Genomic DNA, 22,349 nt, shown 5'->3' with positions numbered 1-22,349 from the left:
GGCTACACACACACACACACACACACACACACACACACACACACACACACACACACACACACACACACACACATGTATATGTATATGTATATAATTGTAAATAATTATAAAAATATATTACTAAACCCTAAACCATATATATACATTCATATATATATATGTATATATAAACATATATGTGTATATGTATATGTATGTTTGTGTGCGCGTGCGCATATGCATATCCCCCCCCCCACACACACACATTGTGATGCTATTTTTTCGAGGCAATATCTTTCAATGAAATCTTTTAATTAACTTACATCTTACATGAATATAGCATGTCTTTTCATAATAGATTATGTAGAATTCTTTTATATCTTCTAGCCTTAGATCAACCATATTCTCTTAATAAACTTTTTTATACACAACTAGTTAACTTATAAAGAGTGGCCACCATATATGTTTTGATATTGGTAAGTGTTCTAAAAGGGGTCATTCGCTTCATTGAAGCTCTCAACTACATTTGAAAGCATCTTCAAAAAGAAGCTTGAGGACTAAGCCTCCTATGGACTATTAGGTTGGTGGTTTTAGTACTGATTTGTTCTTTGATTTTCTTTTATTTCATGTAAATGGTTTGTGTAGCATTATCATTGGCTTTCGTGAGATACATTGGTTTTTTATTATCGTGCATTACTTCACATATTGAGTGACTAGACCTTGATTGAACCTTGTAATTACCACATGGCCAAGAGCCTCATTTAATTGACCTTCATAAGTTTTGAGGTATCTTGGCTTATAAAATTTTCTATTGATATCTCTTGTATATTTAGTTTTCTTGGTCTTATGCACCACTCAAGCTACTCTCACCTTTGCTACCTTGTAGTAGGTTTACTTGTTAGTATTATTGGTTGCTCTCCTTATTAATATCACTAGAATGGACTTTCCTTTGCTCCATTTACCATTTAATAATCAATGGGGATATAGTATGAACTTTCTTTTATTACAAGAATGAAATTTCCTTTGTGCCATTTACCCTTTAATAATCAATGGGGATATAGTATAAGTTTATAAATATTTAAAGGTATTTTAAAGGGGTGCTATTCTCATTTAATTGTTTTCATTCAAGTCTCAACTCTTCCTTCTTCTTCTTTCTTTTTTTTTGTAAATTCTATTCTCTCTTTAGTGCCTTTTTGTCAATTTGGTTTACATAAAGTTCATACTATTTTCAAATCATTGGTAATAGTGCTTATTTTTAAAAGAGGAGAAAGGATACTTTTAATAACATTCTATGCTTTCAAGCTATTGAGTACTTCTCTCCCATGATCCATTTGTACTTTACAAATTAATGGGGGTCTAGTTTGTGTTTTAAAAAGCTATCTAGATCTTTCTCTTCTTTCGCCCTTCTCATTAATCTTTTCAAGTATCATCTTTTCCATATTTGTATGATTGGTATGATTAATCTTTTCAAGTATCATCTTTTTCATATTTGTATGAATTTATACACTCTTTTTTACCTTTTAAGTCATCTAAGTTTACATAGATTTCACACTATTTACCTTTTAAGTTGTCTTTTACATAGATTTCACACTATTTACAAATCAAGACAACCTAGTCTAATTGTATCAATCTTTCTAGGTTTTTCTTTACTAGTCAAAGGAGTTCTAGTCTTATTATAACTTTTTACTATCAGTTACGTATCAAAGGAGTGCTACTATTATTATACTTTTATCTATTGAATCTTGGCTCACAAAAAGATTGGTAGCCTAGGATATAATGTTTATCCTTGTGATGGATTTTAGTACACTTTACTCTACACAGCCTTTATATCATGTTACAGATTAAATGTCATGAATTCATATATTCTTGAACGTGTTTTTAGTCCATATCATGTGCTAATCTTAGTTACTTTTGTTTACCGATTTACTGTGACATCTATAATATGTGAGGGGTGGCTTTAACACGTCTCTCAATGAACTATCGCATGTCTCTTTGATTGGATGGTGGCAAGTAACAACTCCTCCTCTATAAACAAGTATACAAAAGTGCTAGGCAAATTTATATTAGCCTTTGGACTCTTGTAGTCCATACTTGAATTCAAGTGACCTTCATAGCTCACTTTCTTATCTTTTGCTTCAATAGTTTATAATTGAAGGTACTTGTGAGAACTATTTCTTATCTTTTGCTTCAATAGTTTATAATTGAAGGTACCTGTGAGCACTATTTCTATATGATTAAATGTTCATCTCTATATTCATTGTCCTATCATGGGGGTCGTTTTTGTAACACACACACATAGACACACATATGTATGCACGTATGTATGTATATATGTATGATATGTATGTACATATGTATACACACATACGTTCGTACATACATACATGTGTGTGTATGTATGATATACATGTACATATGTATGATATGTATGTACATACGTATACACACATACGTTCGTACATACATACATGTGTGTGTGTGTGTGTGAGTTGAGTAGGTTGGAGGGTGCATGGAGCACGTGTAAGCTTGTGGAGCCACATGGTTATTGTAGCCTACATTGCTAATGATGATGCCAACAAGCATTTGGAGTGGGTAAACATGGTTGATGCACAATTGCTATGTTTACTGCCTGAGCTGTCACATGCTAGGTAGAATTTTGAGTCTAAGTACAGCTTACTCACAACTTTTACTTGCAAGCCACAAATTATACTATCATCAAACCTTCCACAATTGAAGCAGGGATGCTCTAGTCTATTGGTTAACTCTTGTTGGGCTCACAAAAAGTAGTGTTCACATGCACTAAGTTAGGCTCATCAAAAGTTGAATTCCGAGTCTTTATATTGCTTACTTGCAACTTTAGCTTATGGGCCACAAATTGTACTATCGTTAAACCTTCCACAATTGAAGTGTGGTTGTTTTAGTCTCTTGGTTAACTCTCATTGGGCTCACCAAAAGGATTGTCAGTATGCACTAAATTAGGAATAAATTACAAGAAATAATAAAATTGAGGGTGTTGAACTTAAGCTATAGAAGCTTCAAGGAGCTATTAAGGCGATTCATGCAAACCTTGTTTATTTGAGAAAAAGGGAAGGGGAGATGCATAATGGTAATGAATCGCTTAAGAGGTAGAGGTGTTATTGAGAACCAATTGGATTTAAAAACCTAAATTTTTTAATTGAAGATTATTACTTAAACTTTGATGCTAAACTTTGATATGTTATTGTTAAAGAAACCATCAAGTTGTTGAACTTGATTATTTGATTTTTAAAAATCAGAAAACAAATTTAAACTTTGGAGAAGTCACATGGACTCTAGTACTCCTGCTCAAACCATAATATGTACTCTCTATAGGAGGGAGCCTTGATGTGCAAGGGATTCACAGCCTAGAAAGGACAGCTCTGATACCATTAAAGGAATCGATATCTAGATAGTGTATCAGTCTCACAATCACTTAAAAATGAATGAAGATAATCCCTCATATAAAAAAATGCAAGTGATTGTGTATTAGTCACACTCACTAACAAATAAATGAAGATAATCTCTCACTAACAAATGAATGAAGATAATCTCTCATATAGTCACTAACAAATGAATGAAGATAATCTCTCAAATAAAAAATTTGCAAGTACAAGAATCTATACCTTACACACATGAAGAGCGTAGCTCATACATAATTGTAAATGTATCAACAACATGCGATAGCCAACATGCCTAATCCAAACACATGCATACACACTCACTCAAGAGATTTTGGGGTGATTGAATAGGAGTGGAATAGAAGCACATGTGTAGAGTAGATAACACACCAAGTCACACCAAGTCATGGTATTCACATGTGTCACTATCAAGGAAAGTTCTCAAGAAAGTTTACAAGTCAACAAGCTACGACTACCATATAGGTCGTTAGTTCAAAGGTAAGGCTAATGGTTGCCTTAGTGTGGGGAGCATCTATCATAGTGGTAGAGTTTGTCGGAGTCCACCGTGCTGGATTTTCTTGGTACCAACAATGAGCTATGATGTGGTTCCTTGGCATTGGCAATATGAGCACAATATTGTTGTTGCTATCTAGGCCTTAGCAATGGTTCATGCTTGTATGGTTTTGAGATGGTACATTGCACACCAAACAATCTCTCTCTTCATGGGAATAAGTGTGGGTATCAAGCTTGAGGAATTAGCAATTGTGCTAGCCCTAATCAATTGAGAAGATTGTCTACTAACTCATCCATGCTTGAGGAATTAGCCTTGAGGTTACAGGCGACTGACCTTAATCAATTGAGCAGATTATCTGCCAATTGCGCTAGCCCTAATCAATTGAGAAGATTGTCTTCTAACTCATCCATGCTTATGTCCTTGATTAGGATGCTTTTTGGTGCTAGTTGAGCTCACTTAGTCGTAGAGGCTTTGAACGATGTGTCCCCTATCTCTTGGTTCAAGTGGAAAATTTTTACATTCTTATCTTATAGATTTAGGTGAATAATTTCTATATCCCTATCTTGGTTTAGGTGGATAATTTCTATATCCCTATCTTGGTTCAAGTGGAAAATTTCTACATCCGTATCTTATAGATTCACGTGGATGATTTCTACATCCCTATCTTGCAGATTCTGGTGGATGACTTCTACATCTTTATCTTGCAAATTGTTTACTAGGTCTATAATTGCCTTAGGCAGATTGTCTACTAGGTCCAACTGCCTCGTGGCAGCACTCATCAAAGATGTAGTATCTAGACCTCTATCTTGTAGATTGTCTAATAGGTCTATAACTATCTCCTGGGGCAACACTCATAATAGATGTAGTGTCTAGACCTATAGAGATGGTGATGAAGCCTTATAACTACCTTGTGGTGGTAGCACTCATCAAATATGTAGTGTCTAGACCTAAAGAGATGGTGATGAAGGATTTTTCTCTTAATACCGATTATGAATTGATTAATGAGCGATAAGTCATCTGGTCTTTCTCAGGGATTGCATCTCATATGGAGATACTTGGTTCTAGCAATGTAATCCTGCATGGTCTCACCTTCCTCTTGCTTGAGGTTGTAGATTTGTGCAATGGGGCTCCATTTGGCTCCACTAGGTGTGTGTCTCAAGACCTTATAGCTGGCAAGTGGGTTTGGTGCCCTTAATCACTGGCCTCCAACAGCAGATCTTGGTGGGATCATCAATCTTGGTGGGACTAGCTGGCAAGTGGGTTTGGTGCCCTTAATCACTGGCCTCCATTTTCCCTTCAAGTCAAAGTCACAAACTAGCAGATCTTGGTGGGATCATCAATCTTACCCATGGCCTTGCAAACTTGAATGGGATCACTAGTTCCATTGAATTTGGTCATCCTCCTTAAGATGTGGATTTGTTTTGCCTAACTTTAAGCCTCTTGGTGTTATGTTCATGGCAACCTCCCTTCCCATTTCAAATGCCATCCTTGCTAAGCTCTTGTTTGGTAGACACATCTTTTTTATATGAAATAGGCTCACACAGGTGTAGTGAGCTAGATTTACGTCAAACTTGTTAGGCTCATGCCTAGCTGAGCCCATGAGTTTTTTATGGAAATAGGTTTGCATATTCTGATTTTTATGAAATAGGCCTACTTGGGCATGGATTCCAAGTATTGCATGGGGCTTTGGGCCTATAACTGAGAGGGTTGAGCAATTATTAGAGTAATTATTGGAAAATAATGCTCCAATAATTACAAGAAATTTATTATTAGTATAGATTGTGTGTGACAAGAAAATATTTATAGGATATAAGTAGGTGTGTCCTTACAAGTATTCAAGGTAATTTTAATAAGTTAGTACAATATTAGCTTCACCTACCTTTAGACTCATGGCTCATGTCTCTAGACTCGTATCTTTAAACTAATTTCTTTAGGCTCACAGCTCATATGTCTATAGACTCATCACGACTCATGTATCTAGGCTCATGGGTCATGTCTCTATGCTCACAGCTCACATTTGCAGACTTATCATGGCTCACTCTACACAACTCGTGCCTTTTTTCACAGGAAAATCACTCTACACAACTTGTGCCTTTTTTCACAGGACTGTGGGCTCCCAATTCACGAGGTGGTTGGTCTAGTGTTTGGAGTTTTTTGTGGTTCATTAGATTTGATTTGGGGTCAGTAAGGCTTCTAATTAATAGTATTTGTGCAAGTGATTGAGTGTTTTATTATTATTTTAGATTGATTTTACATGCTCTAAGCTACCATTTTCAACAACGCATGAAAATTCTATGAAATGCATGAATAAAATTTTAGCTTTCTCACTCTGATCCACACCAAAGGAGCTTGTAGCTTGTGTTTTCAAAGTGGATTACACTCCTAAATCATAAATGCTAAAGATATTTTTTGATTTAATATAATAAAATCAAAGCCTTATGGGCTTCAAAATCATGCAAATCACCAAAGGAATAAGGGTTTTCCCAATCCAATGTATGCAAATAGAATAAACTAATGCAAACAAGCTTTAAATCAAAATAAAAACAATAAATCTATCACATTCAAAGCTCTATAATCGTGTTTTTTCGGAGTGTTTCCTTTTTAATCAATAATCAATAATATTGGGTGATCCCAATAGCTTGGAATGGATAAAAAAAGGAGCTAACCGTAGGCTAGATCCTGTTTTGATGACGGCGCCAAATATGTTTAAGTCAAGAGCTTACCTTAAAATGTGGTGTTTGGTCTTTGCCTTAGAGCTGCCAACAAACAAGTGTAACTTCCTGATGTAGGTGCACTAGATCATTTGTCGCATCCTCACTCCATTGTTACACGGGAATGCTTCCTTTGCTAAGAGAGTGTGAAGGCAAAGCTCTCTTTTGCCATGATGGAGGTGAGAATGGCCTTCACAGTGTTTCTCTCTCACAAGAGATGGGTGGAGAAGAAGCTAATAAGATGAAGAAGCTTACACTCAAACCTATTCAAGCAAGCGAACCTTCAAGCATGCAAGAATCCAATAAAACATAAGTAAACAAGAGTAGACAAGAGGGAGAGTCACAAGTGTTCTATTGCAAGGGAATGAATGTGCATTACTTAACGTCAAAATTGTCTTTTATACAAATGATTGGTTTTCACACTAGGCCAGACAAAACTTAGAATAGTCCATTAACACTAGTTCTAGTCTTAAGCAAATATGTACATGAAGTTTGTGATTTTCCTATTTGGCATTAAGCTTAGGGTAAGGTTGCTTTATAAAGTTCGGCATTATCTTAGAAAAGATGAGCATTTCACATGGGTAAGATAGCAAAGCACCTTACAATAGGTCGGATGAGTGAAACCATGCTACCTTGAAAGTGGTTAACAACATGTTACTAAGTATGGCAAGTATTATAGTATGGTTCTTAGGCAACTCGTTCCCACAAGAAAATGATACGGAGTATGCAAAAGCTGATGCACTACGAAGCTTTATGTTTAACCTAGATTATGTGAAACCAGAGGATATTATAAATATTTTATGCAACGTTAAATGCACCTGTAGAATAACACAAAAGAGTTTCGAATGTGGACTTCAATCCTAGACAAGAAGACAATCATGAAGATGAAGCATGTGTGCATGAACATGCAAACATGAAGTCAATCAATCTCCTCATGTGCTACTTTATGATGTTGCATATAGTTCTCTTGTCACCAAGCGTATTCCCGTCATTAAAATTTTAGATAACAATAGTGATGACAACACTAATATACTAGAGAAGGAACAACAAGTTTGTAATTTTTTGAATTAATAAACATTTCTCTCAACATAATATTCTTTTAAGTTTCTACAAATAAATGAAACTATTCTTGTTTAAATCTAATGGACTAATTAGGAGCTTTGATTTTAAGGAGGAGAAGCCATTAGGGTGTGACAATCTTTAAATTTATCATTTTCCAATTAATGTAGGAATGAAATAGGAACCTTAGATTAAATACTTGATAAGCAACATTTATAAGGTACAATTGAAACTTAAACATAATTTTTGTAATGGATTATACATAAAGGGATTTTTTTAAACATCAGCAACAATATCTCCATCCACCTCTTTTTCCTCACTTAAACTTCTTTTATCCTCTGACACATTGAGGCATGATAGGGTTTTGTCCTTCTTGTTCCCCCCTGACATGCATTTCCCTATCTCCCCCCATTTTTGTTTCTCTGTCATAGGGACTATATAGGGAGGTTACCCATATCATGGTCTACATATTAGTCATGGACCCAATGTAATGGGTGGACTATATAGGGAGGTTACCCATATCATGGTCTACATATTATTCATGGACCCAATGTATTGGGTGGACTTCATAGAGAGGTTACCCATTTCATGGTCTAGCTTAATGCAAATTTAGGGTTTTATAGTAGTAAATTAAGGATGTGGAGCAGCACGTATACTGTCAAGGGAGGTAGAGAAGGTATGTTGGAATTAGGGTTGCAGGAAAGCACACAAAGCTTGGAGAAGAAGGAGCAAGAATGCACACAACACAAAGTATTAGATTGTGTCAATGTACAAAAGATAAGTTAGCCCTAGAAGGATGGGCGTATATACAAGCCGGGGGAAAAAACCTCCTAAAGAGGGAAAAAGTGCCCCGGCGGTCCTAAGTGTGTTCACACACATCACTGCCTATATATATATGGCAACAAATCCCCCCTGGGAGTGATGGTGTGAACGAGAGCTGGCACTCATGTATAGGGGAGTGCCATGCCCGAAGTAGATCAGTCTACAAAGGGGAGGAAGCCCAAAGCTTTGCGGAAAGCTTTGAACTTTCACGAGGAAGCGCCTTTGTGAAAAGATCGACGAGGTTGTCCTGTGTTGGCACATAGGCCAAGCTAATCTCTCCTGCTGAGAGTCTCTCCCTGACATAGTGATAATGCATCTCAATGTGCTTTGTGCGAGCATGAAAAACTGGGTTTCTCGTAACTGCCAATGCGCTCTGACTGTCAGTGAAGATAGAGGTGGCAGACTCCTGTCCAACACCCAAGTCAGCCATAAGCCGTCTGAGCCACACACACTCAACCGTAGATGTGAAAGCTGCCCTGTACTCAGCTTCACAACTAGAAGTGGCCACAGTAGGTTGCTTCTTGCTCAACCAAGATATGCATGAGCTACCGAGCATGAAACAAAAACCACTTGTGGACACTCTTGTGTCATAGCAACCAGCCCAATCTGAGTCCGAAAAAGCATGTAAATCTGGCGGCAATGATCCCCCCTTGGGATAAAACAACCCAAGATGTATGGTGCCACTCAAGTAGCGAAAGATGCGTTTAACTGCCTTCCAATGTTGAGACCCTGGGCTATGCATAAAGCTGCTCACCTGTGAGACTGCAAACTGAATGCATACATAAATGAGGCAACCAACAGCTGTCTGATAGAGTGTGACATCAAAGTGATCTCCAGCATCATGAAGACTCAACTTCAAACCTGTCTCCATTGGAGTAGCAATAGGCTTGCAGTCTTCAAGGCCAAATCTCCGCAACAATGTCTCAATATACTTTGTCTGACACAAAGGAATACCTCCATCACATTGCTTAAATTGTATTCCCAAACAATGATGCAAATGCCCCAAATCTGACATCTCAAAAGAGGCATTTAAATCAGCCTTAAAATCAGCAATATGACTCTCATTTGGTCCTGTGAGCAGCATGTCATCGACATAGAGAGCAATGATTAGATGTACACCATCCACACGTTTAACATACAAAGTGCTTTCTGTTGGACTATTCTGAAACCCATGTGCAGTCAAATATGCATGTATCTTTTCATACCAAGCTCGTGGAGCTTGCTTTAAACCATATAAAGCCTTTTTCAACCTGCACACTTTGTTTTCTTGCCCTCTTTGAACAAAACCACGAGGCTGCGATACATACACCTCCTCATGCAAATCTCCATTCAAGAACGCAGTCTTTATATCCAGCTGATGTACATTCCAACCATTATGAGCTGCCAATGCACAAATGCTACGAATGGTAGTCATACGACAAGTGGGAGCAAAGGTCTCATCAAAATCAATGCCCTTTTCTTGAGCATAACCCTTTGCAACAAGTCTAGCCTTATAGCGATCAACATTGCCATCTGGATTTCGTTTCAACTTAAAAACCCACTTACATCCAATGGCCTTTTTACCAATAGGCAAATCACACAAAGACCATGTACCATTCTTGATTATAGCATCATATTCACTTTGCATTACAGCCAACCAATTTTTTGATTTTTGTGCCTCATCAAATGAAAGAGGTTCTTCCTCTTCACACATACTAGACACAGCCAAAGCATAACAATCTGATGCATAAGAGGCATGCTAAAAACCTGAACGAGTACGACTAGATATAGGTGCATCAATTTTACTATCACGCAAGGTTTGCACCAGCCATTTAGGCATACCTCTAGCCTGCTCATTTTCAGCCCTATCCTCATAGATTACATCTTGTAAATCTGCATCAGAAATAGGTTGATCTATGATGTCGTTTGAAATTTGCATAGGCTGAATATTTACCTCATTAGGACTTACATTTGAATTCCCACCTGTAAACAGAGGCAATAGCGTATCAAATACATCTCGTGAGCTTACACCTGTCTCTTTGGTACATGATAACAAAGGCTGCAAAGCATCTTCCACAAAAACAACATCTTGACTAATCAAGATATGCTTTGACTGCGGATGATACAATCTGTAACCCTTGCTCTCAGCACTGTAACCAACAAAAATACATTTGACAGCCTTACCATCCAATTTTCTGCGTTGTTGCACAGGCACTAAAGCATAGGCCAAGCAACCAAAGACAAGCAAGTGACCAATAGAAGGCTTTCTGCCATGCCAAGCTTCGTATGGAGTAATAGACTGCAAGGCCTTAGTGGGACACGTGTTGAGTACATATGCAGCACACATGACAGCCTCAAGCCAAAACGCATGTAGCAAAGCTTGGCTCTTGACCATACATCGTGCCATCTCCATAAGTGACGTGTTTTTCCTCTCAGCAACACCATTTTGCTGAGGGGTATACGGCACTGTACATTGGTGTTTTATCCCACGATTAGCCAGAAATGCATCAAACTCTTTAGACAAGTACTCCCCCCCTCGATCAGAACGGAGGGTGCCCACAGTACAATTGGATACATTTTCAACCATAAGAAAAAACTGTTTGAAGCACAAAAACACTTCGGACTTTGCCTTCAGTGGATATACCCATGCATGCCTCGAGTAATCATCAATGAAAGTCACGAAGTACAAGTGTTTACCAAATGATGGAGTTTGCATAGGCCCACATACATCACTATGTACAAGTTGCACTTTGCGAGTGGCCCGCACAGAACCATCCTTTGGAAACGCAGAATGCTGCATTTTGCCCAAAATACAGCCTTCACAAACATGTTTCAATGGTGCCTCAAGAGGGGGCAATGAAGCAACCATATCAAATTTCTACAAACGCATCAAACTAGCAAAGTTCAGATGACCAAAACGAGCATGCCATAGTTTTGCATCTGAAACTGCCTTTTCATCAGAAACTGCATTTGCTGAATCTTCCACACACTTGTCATAAGAATTGAGCCTATACAGCCCACGAAACAAGGTGCCAGATGCAATAATCGTATCACCAGAAGTCAAATCATTAACAGTACATCTGTCATCCACAAATTTGACTACAAATCCAAGTCTAGCAAGCGCAGAGACAGACAATAGATTCTTCTTTATCCCTGGCACATACAAAGCATCTGAAAGTGTGAAAGCGCTGCCATTTACAGCAGTAAGCATAATTTTACCAACGCCCTTCACTGGGTAAGAAGCATTATTGGCACATGTGACAGTATTCCCATTAGAGACAGCCTCAAGACAAGTGAACATATCACGATACGAGGTAATGTGCTTTGTAGCACCACTGTCAAAATACCATACATTAGAGTCAACAGAAACTGCCAAACATGCATCATGTACAGATGGGTCATACTGGCAATACACGCTAAACGCCCATTCTGTATCCTGCACAACATTTGCAGAATCTGCATTTGTAGAAGCATCCGCTATTGTGGCTGCATTTGACTCTTTCTTCTTTGCCTCTTTAGCCTTTAGCTTAGGGCAATTCTTAATGACATGATCATTTGCCTTACAATAGTTGCACCTGGTCTTTTTTTTGCCTTTATCAAGAGCCTTCTCTCAGACTTATTGTTGCTACCTGTGGAAGGAGAAGAAGTTGCAGACCTACTAATAGGAGAAGAAACAGTGGAAGGGGCTGCCTTACCACTTCTTCTCTGCTGCTGGGCAGCAATAAATGCTTGATCAACTGCACGCTGCCTGGCCCTGTTTTGCCTGGACTGCGCTTCTTGCAAGAGCTTGTTGACTAAAGTATCATACTTGATAGCATCAGGTCTGTCCTCATTAAGAAGTCTCCACGTGGAAGCAAAAGTCTGATATGTCTCAGGTAAAGCATCAAGAACAGTCTGCACAAGAGAATGATCAGGAATAATCTCACCTGCAGAAATCAACTGTTCTTTGAGATCTTTAATCTCAGCAAGAAAAACATTCATGTCATCATCTTCTTGCATAATCTTCAATTCTAGCTCTTTACGCAGGTAAGCGATTTTTGCCTCGTTACGACCTACATACAAACCAGCTAGAATATCCCAAGCCTGTAATGCTGTTTTAGCTGAACGAATATGTGGGGTGATGTTACGTTTAACAGAAAGTGCAATCAAGGCATGAGCCTGCGCATCTTTACCATCCCAACGAGCTTGTTCACAACAGTGGGTAAAACAGCAGCAACAGTAGAGCTGCTAGAACCTGCAACATCCTCAACAGATCCTACATCCACAGAACGTGGACGTACATCCATACCCTGCACAATGTTCCACACTCCTTTTGTAACCAAAACATGCTGCGTCATGTATGCCCAAAGTGGGTAGTTGTGCTGTCTCCATCCAATTTGTCATTAGCAGATAACATGCGAAATACATCATTGTTGTTATCAGCCATGGCCACTGACTGAAACTGATGCAAAAGCTAACTGTAATGAAGCAAAGACTGAACAGAAAACAACTCGTGCTATGTAGCACGGTCCACAATAGAGTACGTATGCCTGTTTTGTAGAAAACTGCACTGTCGAAATTTCTGCAGAAAATGACGAAAACACCTGTGCAGAACTTGAAATGCAAAAACGGAGCCCGAAATGACCTCAGATGCGATTTCTGAGAACGCAAAGCCCTATGGGCTAATTTGCAGAGTATAGGGACTTGGAAGCGCTCGTGAAAGCTCACCTCAATCGGAGAACGTGAGTCGGAGGGTGCTGGCAGCGTAGCCCTGGGAGCCGATGCCTGCTCTGATACCAATTGTTGGAATTAGGGTTGCAGGAAAGCACACAAAGCTTGGAGAAGAAGGAGCAAGAATGCACACAACACAAAGTATTAGATTGTGTCAATGTACAAAAGATAAGTTAGCCCTAGAAGGATGGGCGTATATACAAGCTGGGGGAAAAAACCTCCTAAAGAGGGAAAAAGTACCCCGGCGGTTCTAAGTGTGTTCATACACATCATTGCCTATATATATATATGGCAACAAGGTAAGCATCATCAGGAATCCGAATATAAGGAAAAGGGTGTCATACACCTACTAGGGCTAGAGGATTGAGAGTAAGCACACAAATGTTGGGCATTGGGTTAGTCATGAAGAAGAAAGAGAAAGACAAAAAGGGTCGCTTTAAGAAATTAAAGAAGGAGCAATGCTTTCGAGACGCATCATAATAAAGAGAGGGTCACACATTTGTTTAAGGAAATAATTCATCAAATTCACCAAATAATGCCACATGATCACATTGAACCACTTCATGAGGCGAGAACCAAAAAAACTATGTATTGCTACTTGTCGTAAACAAGTAAAAAGATTTAGAACCCTCTCCTTTGTGTGCATACACACACTTTTATATATATATATATATATATATATATATAGAGAGAGAGAGAGAGAGAGAGAGAGAGAGAGAGAGAGAGAGAGAGAGACCATTCAATATAAGAATGGTAGAAAGCCTTTAGGAGGAAGAGGGTCTCATTTCAAAAGACCTTTAAATTAGTAAGTTGTTGCAACACCTATTAAGGTTGGTTTTAGCCAGCTGTTTTTACCCATTTTTTACGTGAACGTTTTTCAAATGCACATCACACACTAAAAACGTTCTTTTCTATATACTTCTCTCAAAAAAATTTGACTTTTGAGATGGGCAAGATAACTTGTCAAAAATCAAGCATGTCACGTTTGTATAAACATTACCTAAAGAAGGAAAAGAATAGCAGTTGTCTTGCCCACATAAAGAATAGCAGTTGTCTTTCTTTACCTAAAGGAAAAGAATAGCAGTTTGTCTTGCCCACAAAAAGTAATCATTGTACTTTGAAATTGACCAAACATGCAAACTAAGAAAGGACATGCCAAATACATGTTCCCAACTGGGGGGTGGGGACAATGGCCCTATGTTAGAAGAGCTCTATGCTACCATCCATGGGATAAGTGTTCGAGTCTTACCCCCTCCCCTCCACTATAGTGAAGGGTGGAATAAAAAGGATGAAATCGTGGCAATATTAAAAAAAGATATGGTTCTCAACGAGAAAAGAAAAGGAGATGTCTTTGCTTTTATTGAATTCTCATTCAAATATCTAAACATCAACTCAAACAAGGTACTAAAATTCTAATTTTTATAGAAATTTCCTTGGCAGAGCTCTATCCGTGGGAGAATCTTGCCTCACCCTTCCCCTCCACTCTAGCGAAGGGCGGAATAAAGCGTGAGTTGGGTAAAGTCATGGCAACATTAAAAAAAAAACATGTTTCTGAATGAATAAAGAAAAGGAGATGTCTTGGCTTTTATTGAATTTTCCTGCAAAAATCTAAACATCAACTTACATGAGGTACTAAAATTCCAACTTGTCTCTCTCAATTTGAGCCTTGAAAAAAGTTCAATTTCCACTAGTGCTAGACCTTTAGTGTATTTTATCTTTGAAAGAAAAACCGATCGTGTGTTGGGGAATATGTTTTTAACTAACACTGAAATTTTCCATCATGTAGAGGTAACATGGTTTTCCCGCGACCCAGTTAAGTGGGCCATGCGAGTGGCAAAGGTAATGAATACGTGTAGCTTTTTCCTTCTCACGAATCCCAAGCCGAGCTCAGTGGGGTCAAGTTTTAGTAGAAGCAAAAAACCCAATTGTGTCGATTTTGGTGGAGTTGGGAGTGCCTGGCTAAATTTCTTTAAATATGGGAAGGCCTAGTTATATCTACATCCCACCAACAACGATTATGTGACTTGGTATGCTTAGATTCTCCCTCGAGCGAGGCTAGCTTTCCATGCTGGCACCCATCCTATGCAGATCTCAAACAACTAGAGAAACTGTGCAGAAACTTTCTATGGTCTGGTAATGCAGAGGAGGGGAAAAATCCTAAAATTGCATGGCATGTATGTACCCTTCCAAAACATCAAGGGGCTTTGGGTTTGTCAAACATCACGGATGTGGCAGATAGAATGGGTGCAGAATGGCTAATAATCAGCCTACTCCATCCTCGGGAAGATTGGGCAATACTCCTCAATTGACAGAGCTCATTCAGAACCCGACTTGTTTGAGGGATCATATGGCTGAGTCCGAAGTTATGCTTCTTCTGGTAAAAAGCTTAGCTTTTCTGTTTGTAACCATGTAATTGGTTCCTATACTTTATAATATAATTATGCACGTTTTTTATATATAAAAAATATACTACTTGTAAACCTTAGAGAACTTAGTGGAAACAAAGTTTATGGAGTCTCTTAAGAGCCGAGTCCCACGAGAGGATGAAACCCCTGAGTGGGACACGCTCTATGTCATAAGGGTGGGGATTGGGGTGTTTAAATGAAGAATAGCCGCACACATGCACGTAGCGTGCGCCGTGGACGCCAAATTTGAGACGCAAAGATTCCTTTACAGTGACGCTGCATCAGCGATGACGTCACGGTCGAGGTGGACCAACACCAGTTATCAACGTATCACATTATTTTTTTGATCTGGGGTGGGGGCTGGGGCCTGTGGGAGTGTGCTTATCAGAATCATGAGCTCATTACTGGTTGAGAAGGAAAACCGACAAAGATGGTTAAACAGGATTAAGGGTTGAAGCGTGCAATCGGGGATGTAAAGAGGAGGCAGGACGACATGACACGTGCGGTGCCGAGCAGTGCAATTTGCAAGTTGGCATACTTTTTGTCCATACAGCGATAGCTGAGCGGGCGGAGGACAGTAGGCCCCTTGGCTTTGGTGGATGTGGAGTGTGATCCCTCCCTGGCTTCTGAACCGCCCTTCTCTCTCTCTCTCTCTCCCCCTCTGTCTCTCCCTCCACCACTCCTACCCTACTCCAGATTGGATCTCTCCGTTAGCCCTCTTTCTTCATCTTCATCCTTCCATCCAATCCTTCATGTAGCTTTACCCCCCCATCTTGAGTTGCCTCTGCTCTTGAACCCCCCCCCATGGCTAATCCTTCTGCCTTTCTTGACTCTCACCCCTTCTTGTACGAAGTTGCTTCCCCCCTCTCTCCTTCCCTTGTTAGCTTCTGCAATGTTGGCCCTCCCGCTTCCACTCCCAACCTGTGCAATTCCAAGGACTCTATCTTGCTTTACATTAATGATATGTTGATGCCTGAGAAGATGGATCAGTTGCAAGATCTCACCAACATCACTTCTTGTGCATCTGATTTGAGGTCGAAGGATCAAGAACTGGAGGATTGTCTGTGGTCAGTGGAAGATTTACTCGAGGCGCCTCTGCAGTTTGATGACGGTGCTTGGGATGATGGCATGATATGGCCGATGGAGAGCTTGCTGAAGGGTCCCCTTCCACAGCTCTGTGATGAGAGTTTGAGCTGTAGTAAGGTTGAAGTGGAGGGTTGGATAAATGAGGCTCTGCATGAGGCGACTGCACAGGCTGAAGCTCAAATGAGCAGCCTGGCTTGCTCTTCTGGTGGTGGTGGTGGTGGTGGTGCTGCTGCTTCTTCTCCATTGCCAGAGGTTAATAGTCCTCAGCTTGTGGCTCTGTGGCATTATAATGATTCAATACCTGATTGTAATGAGGAAGGGGATGATACTGCCCAGCTAAATATATGGCATGATTCAGCTGTGGAAAGCATGGGTGATGCTTTGCAAGGCGAGATCTCTCATCCGGAGGTAGACTTGGATATAAATGATCAGGTGCAGCAATATTTTGCAGGCAGTGATGCATTAGATACTGATCTATGCCGTGCTTCATTCGATATTAACCAAGGCCCCTCTGGATTAGGCCTTAATCAGAGGGATTCAACCAAAGACGTTGCGGTTCAACATGTGCACTTAAATAAAAAGCCCGAGGGCGCAAAAGATTGCAATGGTGGTGGCAAGGTGGGCTCGGAAGTAGAGGTCGCAGCCGCCGCTGGCAAGAAAGGCGGGTTTCGGCGGCGAAAAACGACAACGGACAAGCGGCGGCGGCAGAATGGCGCCACCGCCGCCAAAATGTGTCGGCGAGTGGCGCCCACAATGGTGGATTTGCGCGGGTTGCTGGTGAGCTGCGCGCAGGCGGTGGCATCCAACAATGCCCGTGCGGCCAACGAAACTCTGCGGGAGATCTGGCGCCACGCATCACCTCTAGGCAACGGCACGCAGCGGCTGGCCCACTACTTCGCCCAAGGCCTGGCTGCGCGCCTCTCCGGGACCGGCGGCCTACAAGACCACCGACGGCAACAGGGCGCCCACGCAGGCGGCACCGGCGCCTCTGTCAACGACGACACCGTCCTCCGGGCCTACCACACGTACGTCGCGGTCTGCCCCTTCCTCAAGCTTTCACACTTCTTCGCCAACGAGGCCATCCTGTCCACCGCCCGCGGCGCCGACTGCCTCCACATCGTCGACTTCAATATCCTCTACGGCTTCCAGTGGCCTTGCTTCCTCAAGGCGCTGGCAGAGCGAGCAGGCGGCCCGCCGGCGCTGCGGCTGACAGGTGTGGATGTCTACCACCCGGGTAAGCGCCGCAACGCAGCAGCGCCGGAGCGACTGGCAGAGGCCGGTCGGTGGCTGGCAGAATACGCACGCGCATACGGCATACCGTTCGAATACCGCGGCGTGACGCTAGGCTGGGAGGGCGTGTCCACCGACTCGCTACGCCTGCGGGCGGGTGAGACACTAGTGGTGAACTGCATTTACAGGCTGCGGCATCTGATGGACGACGCGACCTGCACGACGCTGGGATCGGGGGCGAGCGGAGCGAGTCCACGGGAGGCGGTGCTGGCGAGGATAAGGGGGCTAAATCCGGCGCTTTTTGTGGAGGGGGTGGTGAATGCGGCGTACAACGCCCCTTTCTTCATGTCGCGGTTTAGGGAGGCGATGTTCCACTATTCGAGCATGTTCGACGCGCTGGATGCGACGATACGCAAGGATTTGGAGGAGAGGCTGGTGATAGAGAGGGACATAATGGGGCCGGAGATTCTGAACGTGGTGGCGTGCGAAGGGGCGGAGCGGCTGGAGAGGCCCGACACGTACCGGAAGTGGCAGCTGCGCACCCAGAGCGTGGGCTTCGAGGTGCTACCGGTGGACCCGGTCATCAAGGGGAAGGCACAGGCCATAGCCCGCGGATTCTACCACAAGGACTATGGTGTGGAGAACGACGAGCAGGGCCGCTGGCTTCTCCTTGGATGGAAGGGCCGCATGCTCCATGGCATCTCCAGCTGGCGCCCCACCAAAACAAGCATGGGTTCACGCGTGGACAATACATCATCATGCCTATCTCCTCCTCCTCCTCCTCCTGTTCCGAGGACTCGCGCCTACTAGCCCGACCGCTCTCACCCAGCGAGGTATTTTCCCAGCGAATTGAAAAATAGAAGACAGTGATTTATCTATACACATTTCTTTTGACCACAATTAATTTCTTATGTTTCAGGCTACCTTAGTATAGGGCACTGCGATTTAAATTTCTTATGTTTCAGGCTACCTTAGTATAGGGAATCGCGATTTAAAATTTTAATACGGGTTAAAACCTAGGTTTTTTTAACGATCAGAATTTGATTATTTTTTAAAATAATGATAATTAGATTTTAATGATGTTTTTTTTTGAGAATTTTAAATTGTAATCTCTATGCCTGTTTTTGACATATGGTAGTGGGAAAATTTTTGGCCTCCGTCCTCTCTCTTTCTCTCGCAATTCCCTCTTGGAGGTGGCGATGGTCAGGCAAGGGCACTATCCTCTCTCTCTCTCTCTCTCTCTCTCTCTCTCACACACACACACACACACACACACACACACACACACACACATTTCATTTAGTTTTCATTTAAACCAATCTAAGTGTGTATGATTTCAATTTTTGGAATTTTCAAATCTCGTTGGTTTCAAGGCTTGATATAATTGTTGCTACCTCTATCGTAATATTGGTGTAAATCGTATTGAATGGGCACGAGCAACACTTATTGCATCGCATGCACGGGCACGTTGACACACAGACTTACATACACAAACACACTTCTCTTGCATGGCTGTTATTTTGGAGGCAAAATGCTCCATTATCGTTTGTTTGGCGATATCTGATTATGGGGCAATATGTTTATGAGTATTGCCTGTGGGACATGTGGAGGGAGCTCTACAAGATATATGTTGACGGATCTTCTTTGAAAACACAAGGCGGTGTTAGCTGGCTTCTTCAGCTCATGGCAGGTATAAAACGGCCATTCTGCTTGTGAGTTCACAATACTCACTTAGCCTTTGTGTTTTACGGGTTCTTTTGCCATGTCGCTGGTATTGGCTTCCGTGGGAAGTTCTTCTTCTCAGGTATTTTAGCTTGGGGCCTGTGGCCTGCTTGCCTTACTGTCATTGATTGATTATGTACCCTTTGTAATAATGACCCTTGTGAATACTATGTGATGGGTTCTCCGTTATGGCATATGCATGCTGAAGGTATTTGAACCTTTCACAGTTAGAGATGTGCGGTTCTCTTCATGAACTTTTTATCCATACTATAAGCCTGCATGCACTATCTTTGGTTATCATTTTTATTATTTGATGTTAAAAATTGCACATACATACTGGGGATGGTTGATTTTTAATCTTGACCTTCACAAAAACGGACATGGATGTCGAGCTTTCATGAGAACTTCGTTGATAATCTGTCTAACCCCTAATTCTATAATTATGTTTGGATTACATAATCAAAACAGTTTGCACTTCAAATTAACCTTTCTACGCCTTCTGATAAATTAATCGTTAGGCTTTATTTGTTTTTGGAAAGGGTCTGATAATGCTTGTATTGGCCGAATCTTAAACCGGGCTTACTGGTTGTTTGGATAATTTGTTTGGATTTTTTTTTTGTGCTAAATTTTTGCATGTCGCAGGTTAATGGATGTACTTTGGCAAGTTTCTGTAGATTTCTCTGGATACGTGCGCTCTAAATCGTGTGTATTGGTTAACACATTTAAAATGTGTAACGACCTATGGTTGCGGCTCCGTGACCAGACGTTTTGATGTATTTGGGTAGCATAAGAATAAAGGGTAGCATGAGAAGATTTAGGAAGTGTGGAGATATTCTGGGAGAGGTGGAGAGAATCAAGCAAAAGAGGTGGAGTGAATTAAGGAGAAATCAGTGGGATACTTGAAAAGCCCCAGGGCTAAGAGGAATTAGACCCATTTGATCTGGAGCAGCAGGGAAATCAAATTCACCTTAGAAAAACGACGCCTCTTAATTCACGAATTTCTGCAGTTTGCGTTGGCGGTTTGCGCTTCTGATTAGCTTGGCTGAATCGTGGAGAGGCTGGCTATGTGTGGCTAAAGAGGTTTGGACTAATTTTGAGCCTACAAGGAGAGGGAGCTCCTCCACTGGCTGGGGGTATAGAAAGCTTTTTGAAAATAACTAAAAAATTATTTTTTTCTAATTATCTACTAATCTTGATTAACTAGATAATGGGCTCATAAACTTGATGGATTCTAGGCTTGGCTCTGATACCATGTTAAAATTAGAGCAATGTGATGAGCTATGGTAGATCAAATGCTAGAATCAATATCATTAACAAAGTGACTAGATGATAATTAAGACGTGATTAGTGAGTAATTAACTAATAGCTTAATGTAGGCATGGATAAGCAAAAACCAGCAAATTCTCATTGGGCCAATGCCTCAATTTATAGAGTTTACATCCAAGCATCTAATCCAAGCATCCAAGCATATAAATTGAGACCAATGCCTCAATTTATAGAGTTTACATCCAAGAATCTAATCCAAGCATCCAAGCATATAAATTGAGACCAATGCCTCAATTTATAGAGTTTACATCCAAGCATCCAAGCATATAAATTGAGACCAATGCCTCAATTTATAGAGTTTACATCCAAGCATCTAATCCCACTGATTTCTCCTTGATTCACTCCACCTCTTTTGCTTGATTCTCTCCACCTCTCCCAGAATATCTCCACACTTCCTAAATCTTCTCATGCTACCCTTTATTCTCTCCCAGTAGATTCTTCTCACCTTTTCACAGGTTCTCTCACATTTACAGATTCTCTTTTACAGTCTCTAACCAAGGGCTTGTTCTCGTACACACCCTATTCACTTGTATATTTCAACATCACAAAGGAGGGGTGCAGTCTTCAACATAAAAGGAGGACGATGGTTTCAATAGGTGGCCACTAGGGAAGGGTAGCTTGTTTTTCTTTGTGATGACGATGAGGAGAGCAGGCTAGTAGGATGTGCAATATGGGCAGAGGTGTAAAGGGTGTAATATGGTTTGAATCTCTATATGTCTCTAGTTCGAGTAGGGTACATAGGGTGTTTGTATCTACTTTCTTTGTGTGGGGTTGCCATGCATAAGCATGCGAGCAAAAAGAGGAGGGGGGTTCTATGGGTGAGGAGGAGTGGGAGAGGACAAGAGGGCATGGGAGGAGGGTGGCAAAAAGGAGGGCGTGTGAGCGAGGAAGAGGATGTGCAAGCGGACGATGATGGTCTAAGGTTTAATACCTTAGAAAGACATTAAACCTTAGAATAGATACCTCAAACAATTGATTAATTAAAAAGAGTGAATAGGAGACCCTCCTCAAATAGGCAACATACCTTTGAAAGACATTTAATGTCTTTCTAAGGTCTCATACCTTAGAAATTAAACCTTAGAATAGATACCTCAAACAATTAACTAATTAAAAAGAGTGAATAGAAGACCCTCCTCAAATAGGCAATGTACGAATAGAATAGATACCTCAGAACCTCTCTCATGTACGGATATGCAAGCACACACACATGCCACACACACTTGATTATTTCACAACATTCCAATGTAGGTTATCTCTTTTTTCTAATAAAAAATGTAGGTTGTCACACTAGCTCCACTCCCTTGCTTGATGAGTATTACTCACAACTTCATCTTAGAACCTAAGACAGAGATGACTTTACACAGTGCCAACACCACCTACACTAAATATT

General features: G+C 41.0%; 1 protein-coding gene across 2 annotated transcripts; it reads left to right on the top strand.

Moving 5' to 3' along the window:
- The first annotated feature begins 16,169 nt into the window (after positions 1-16,169).
- LOC147640367 (uncharacterized) lies at positions 16,170-20,522 on the top strand. Of its 2 annotated transcripts, XR_015262886.1 has the most exons (3): positions 16,170-18,744; positions 19,050-19,118; positions 20,276-20,522. XR_015262886.1 is itself a non-coding variant. In XM_086779785.1 (2 exons), exon 1 carries the CDS (start codon positions 16,400-16,402, stop codon positions 18,719-18,721), a length of 2,322 nt encoding a protein of 773 aa, XP_086635911.1. In that variant the 5' UTR covers positions 16,170-16,399; the 3' UTR covers positions 18,722-18,744; positions 19,050-19,920. The 2 variants fall into 2 exon arrangements, 1 of the variants encoding a protein (XP_086635911.1); XM_086779785.1 differs by lacking the exon at positions 20,276-20,522 and having other exon boundaries at positions 19,050-19,920.
- Positions 20,523-22,349: the final 1,827 nt, after the last annotated feature.

This window comes from Cibotium barometz, chromosome 3 (assembly GCF_041138505.1).
Source record: "Cibotium barometz isolate CiBa-2024 chromosome 3, ASM4113850v1, whole genome shotgun sequence".
Taxonomy (NCBI): Eukaryota; Viridiplantae; Streptophyta; class Polypodiopsida; order Cyatheales; family Cibotiaceae; genus Cibotium; species Cibotium barometz.
The sequence above is the reverse complement of the archived record's forward strand: the minus strand, read 5'-3'. Positions and strand labels throughout refer to the sequence as shown.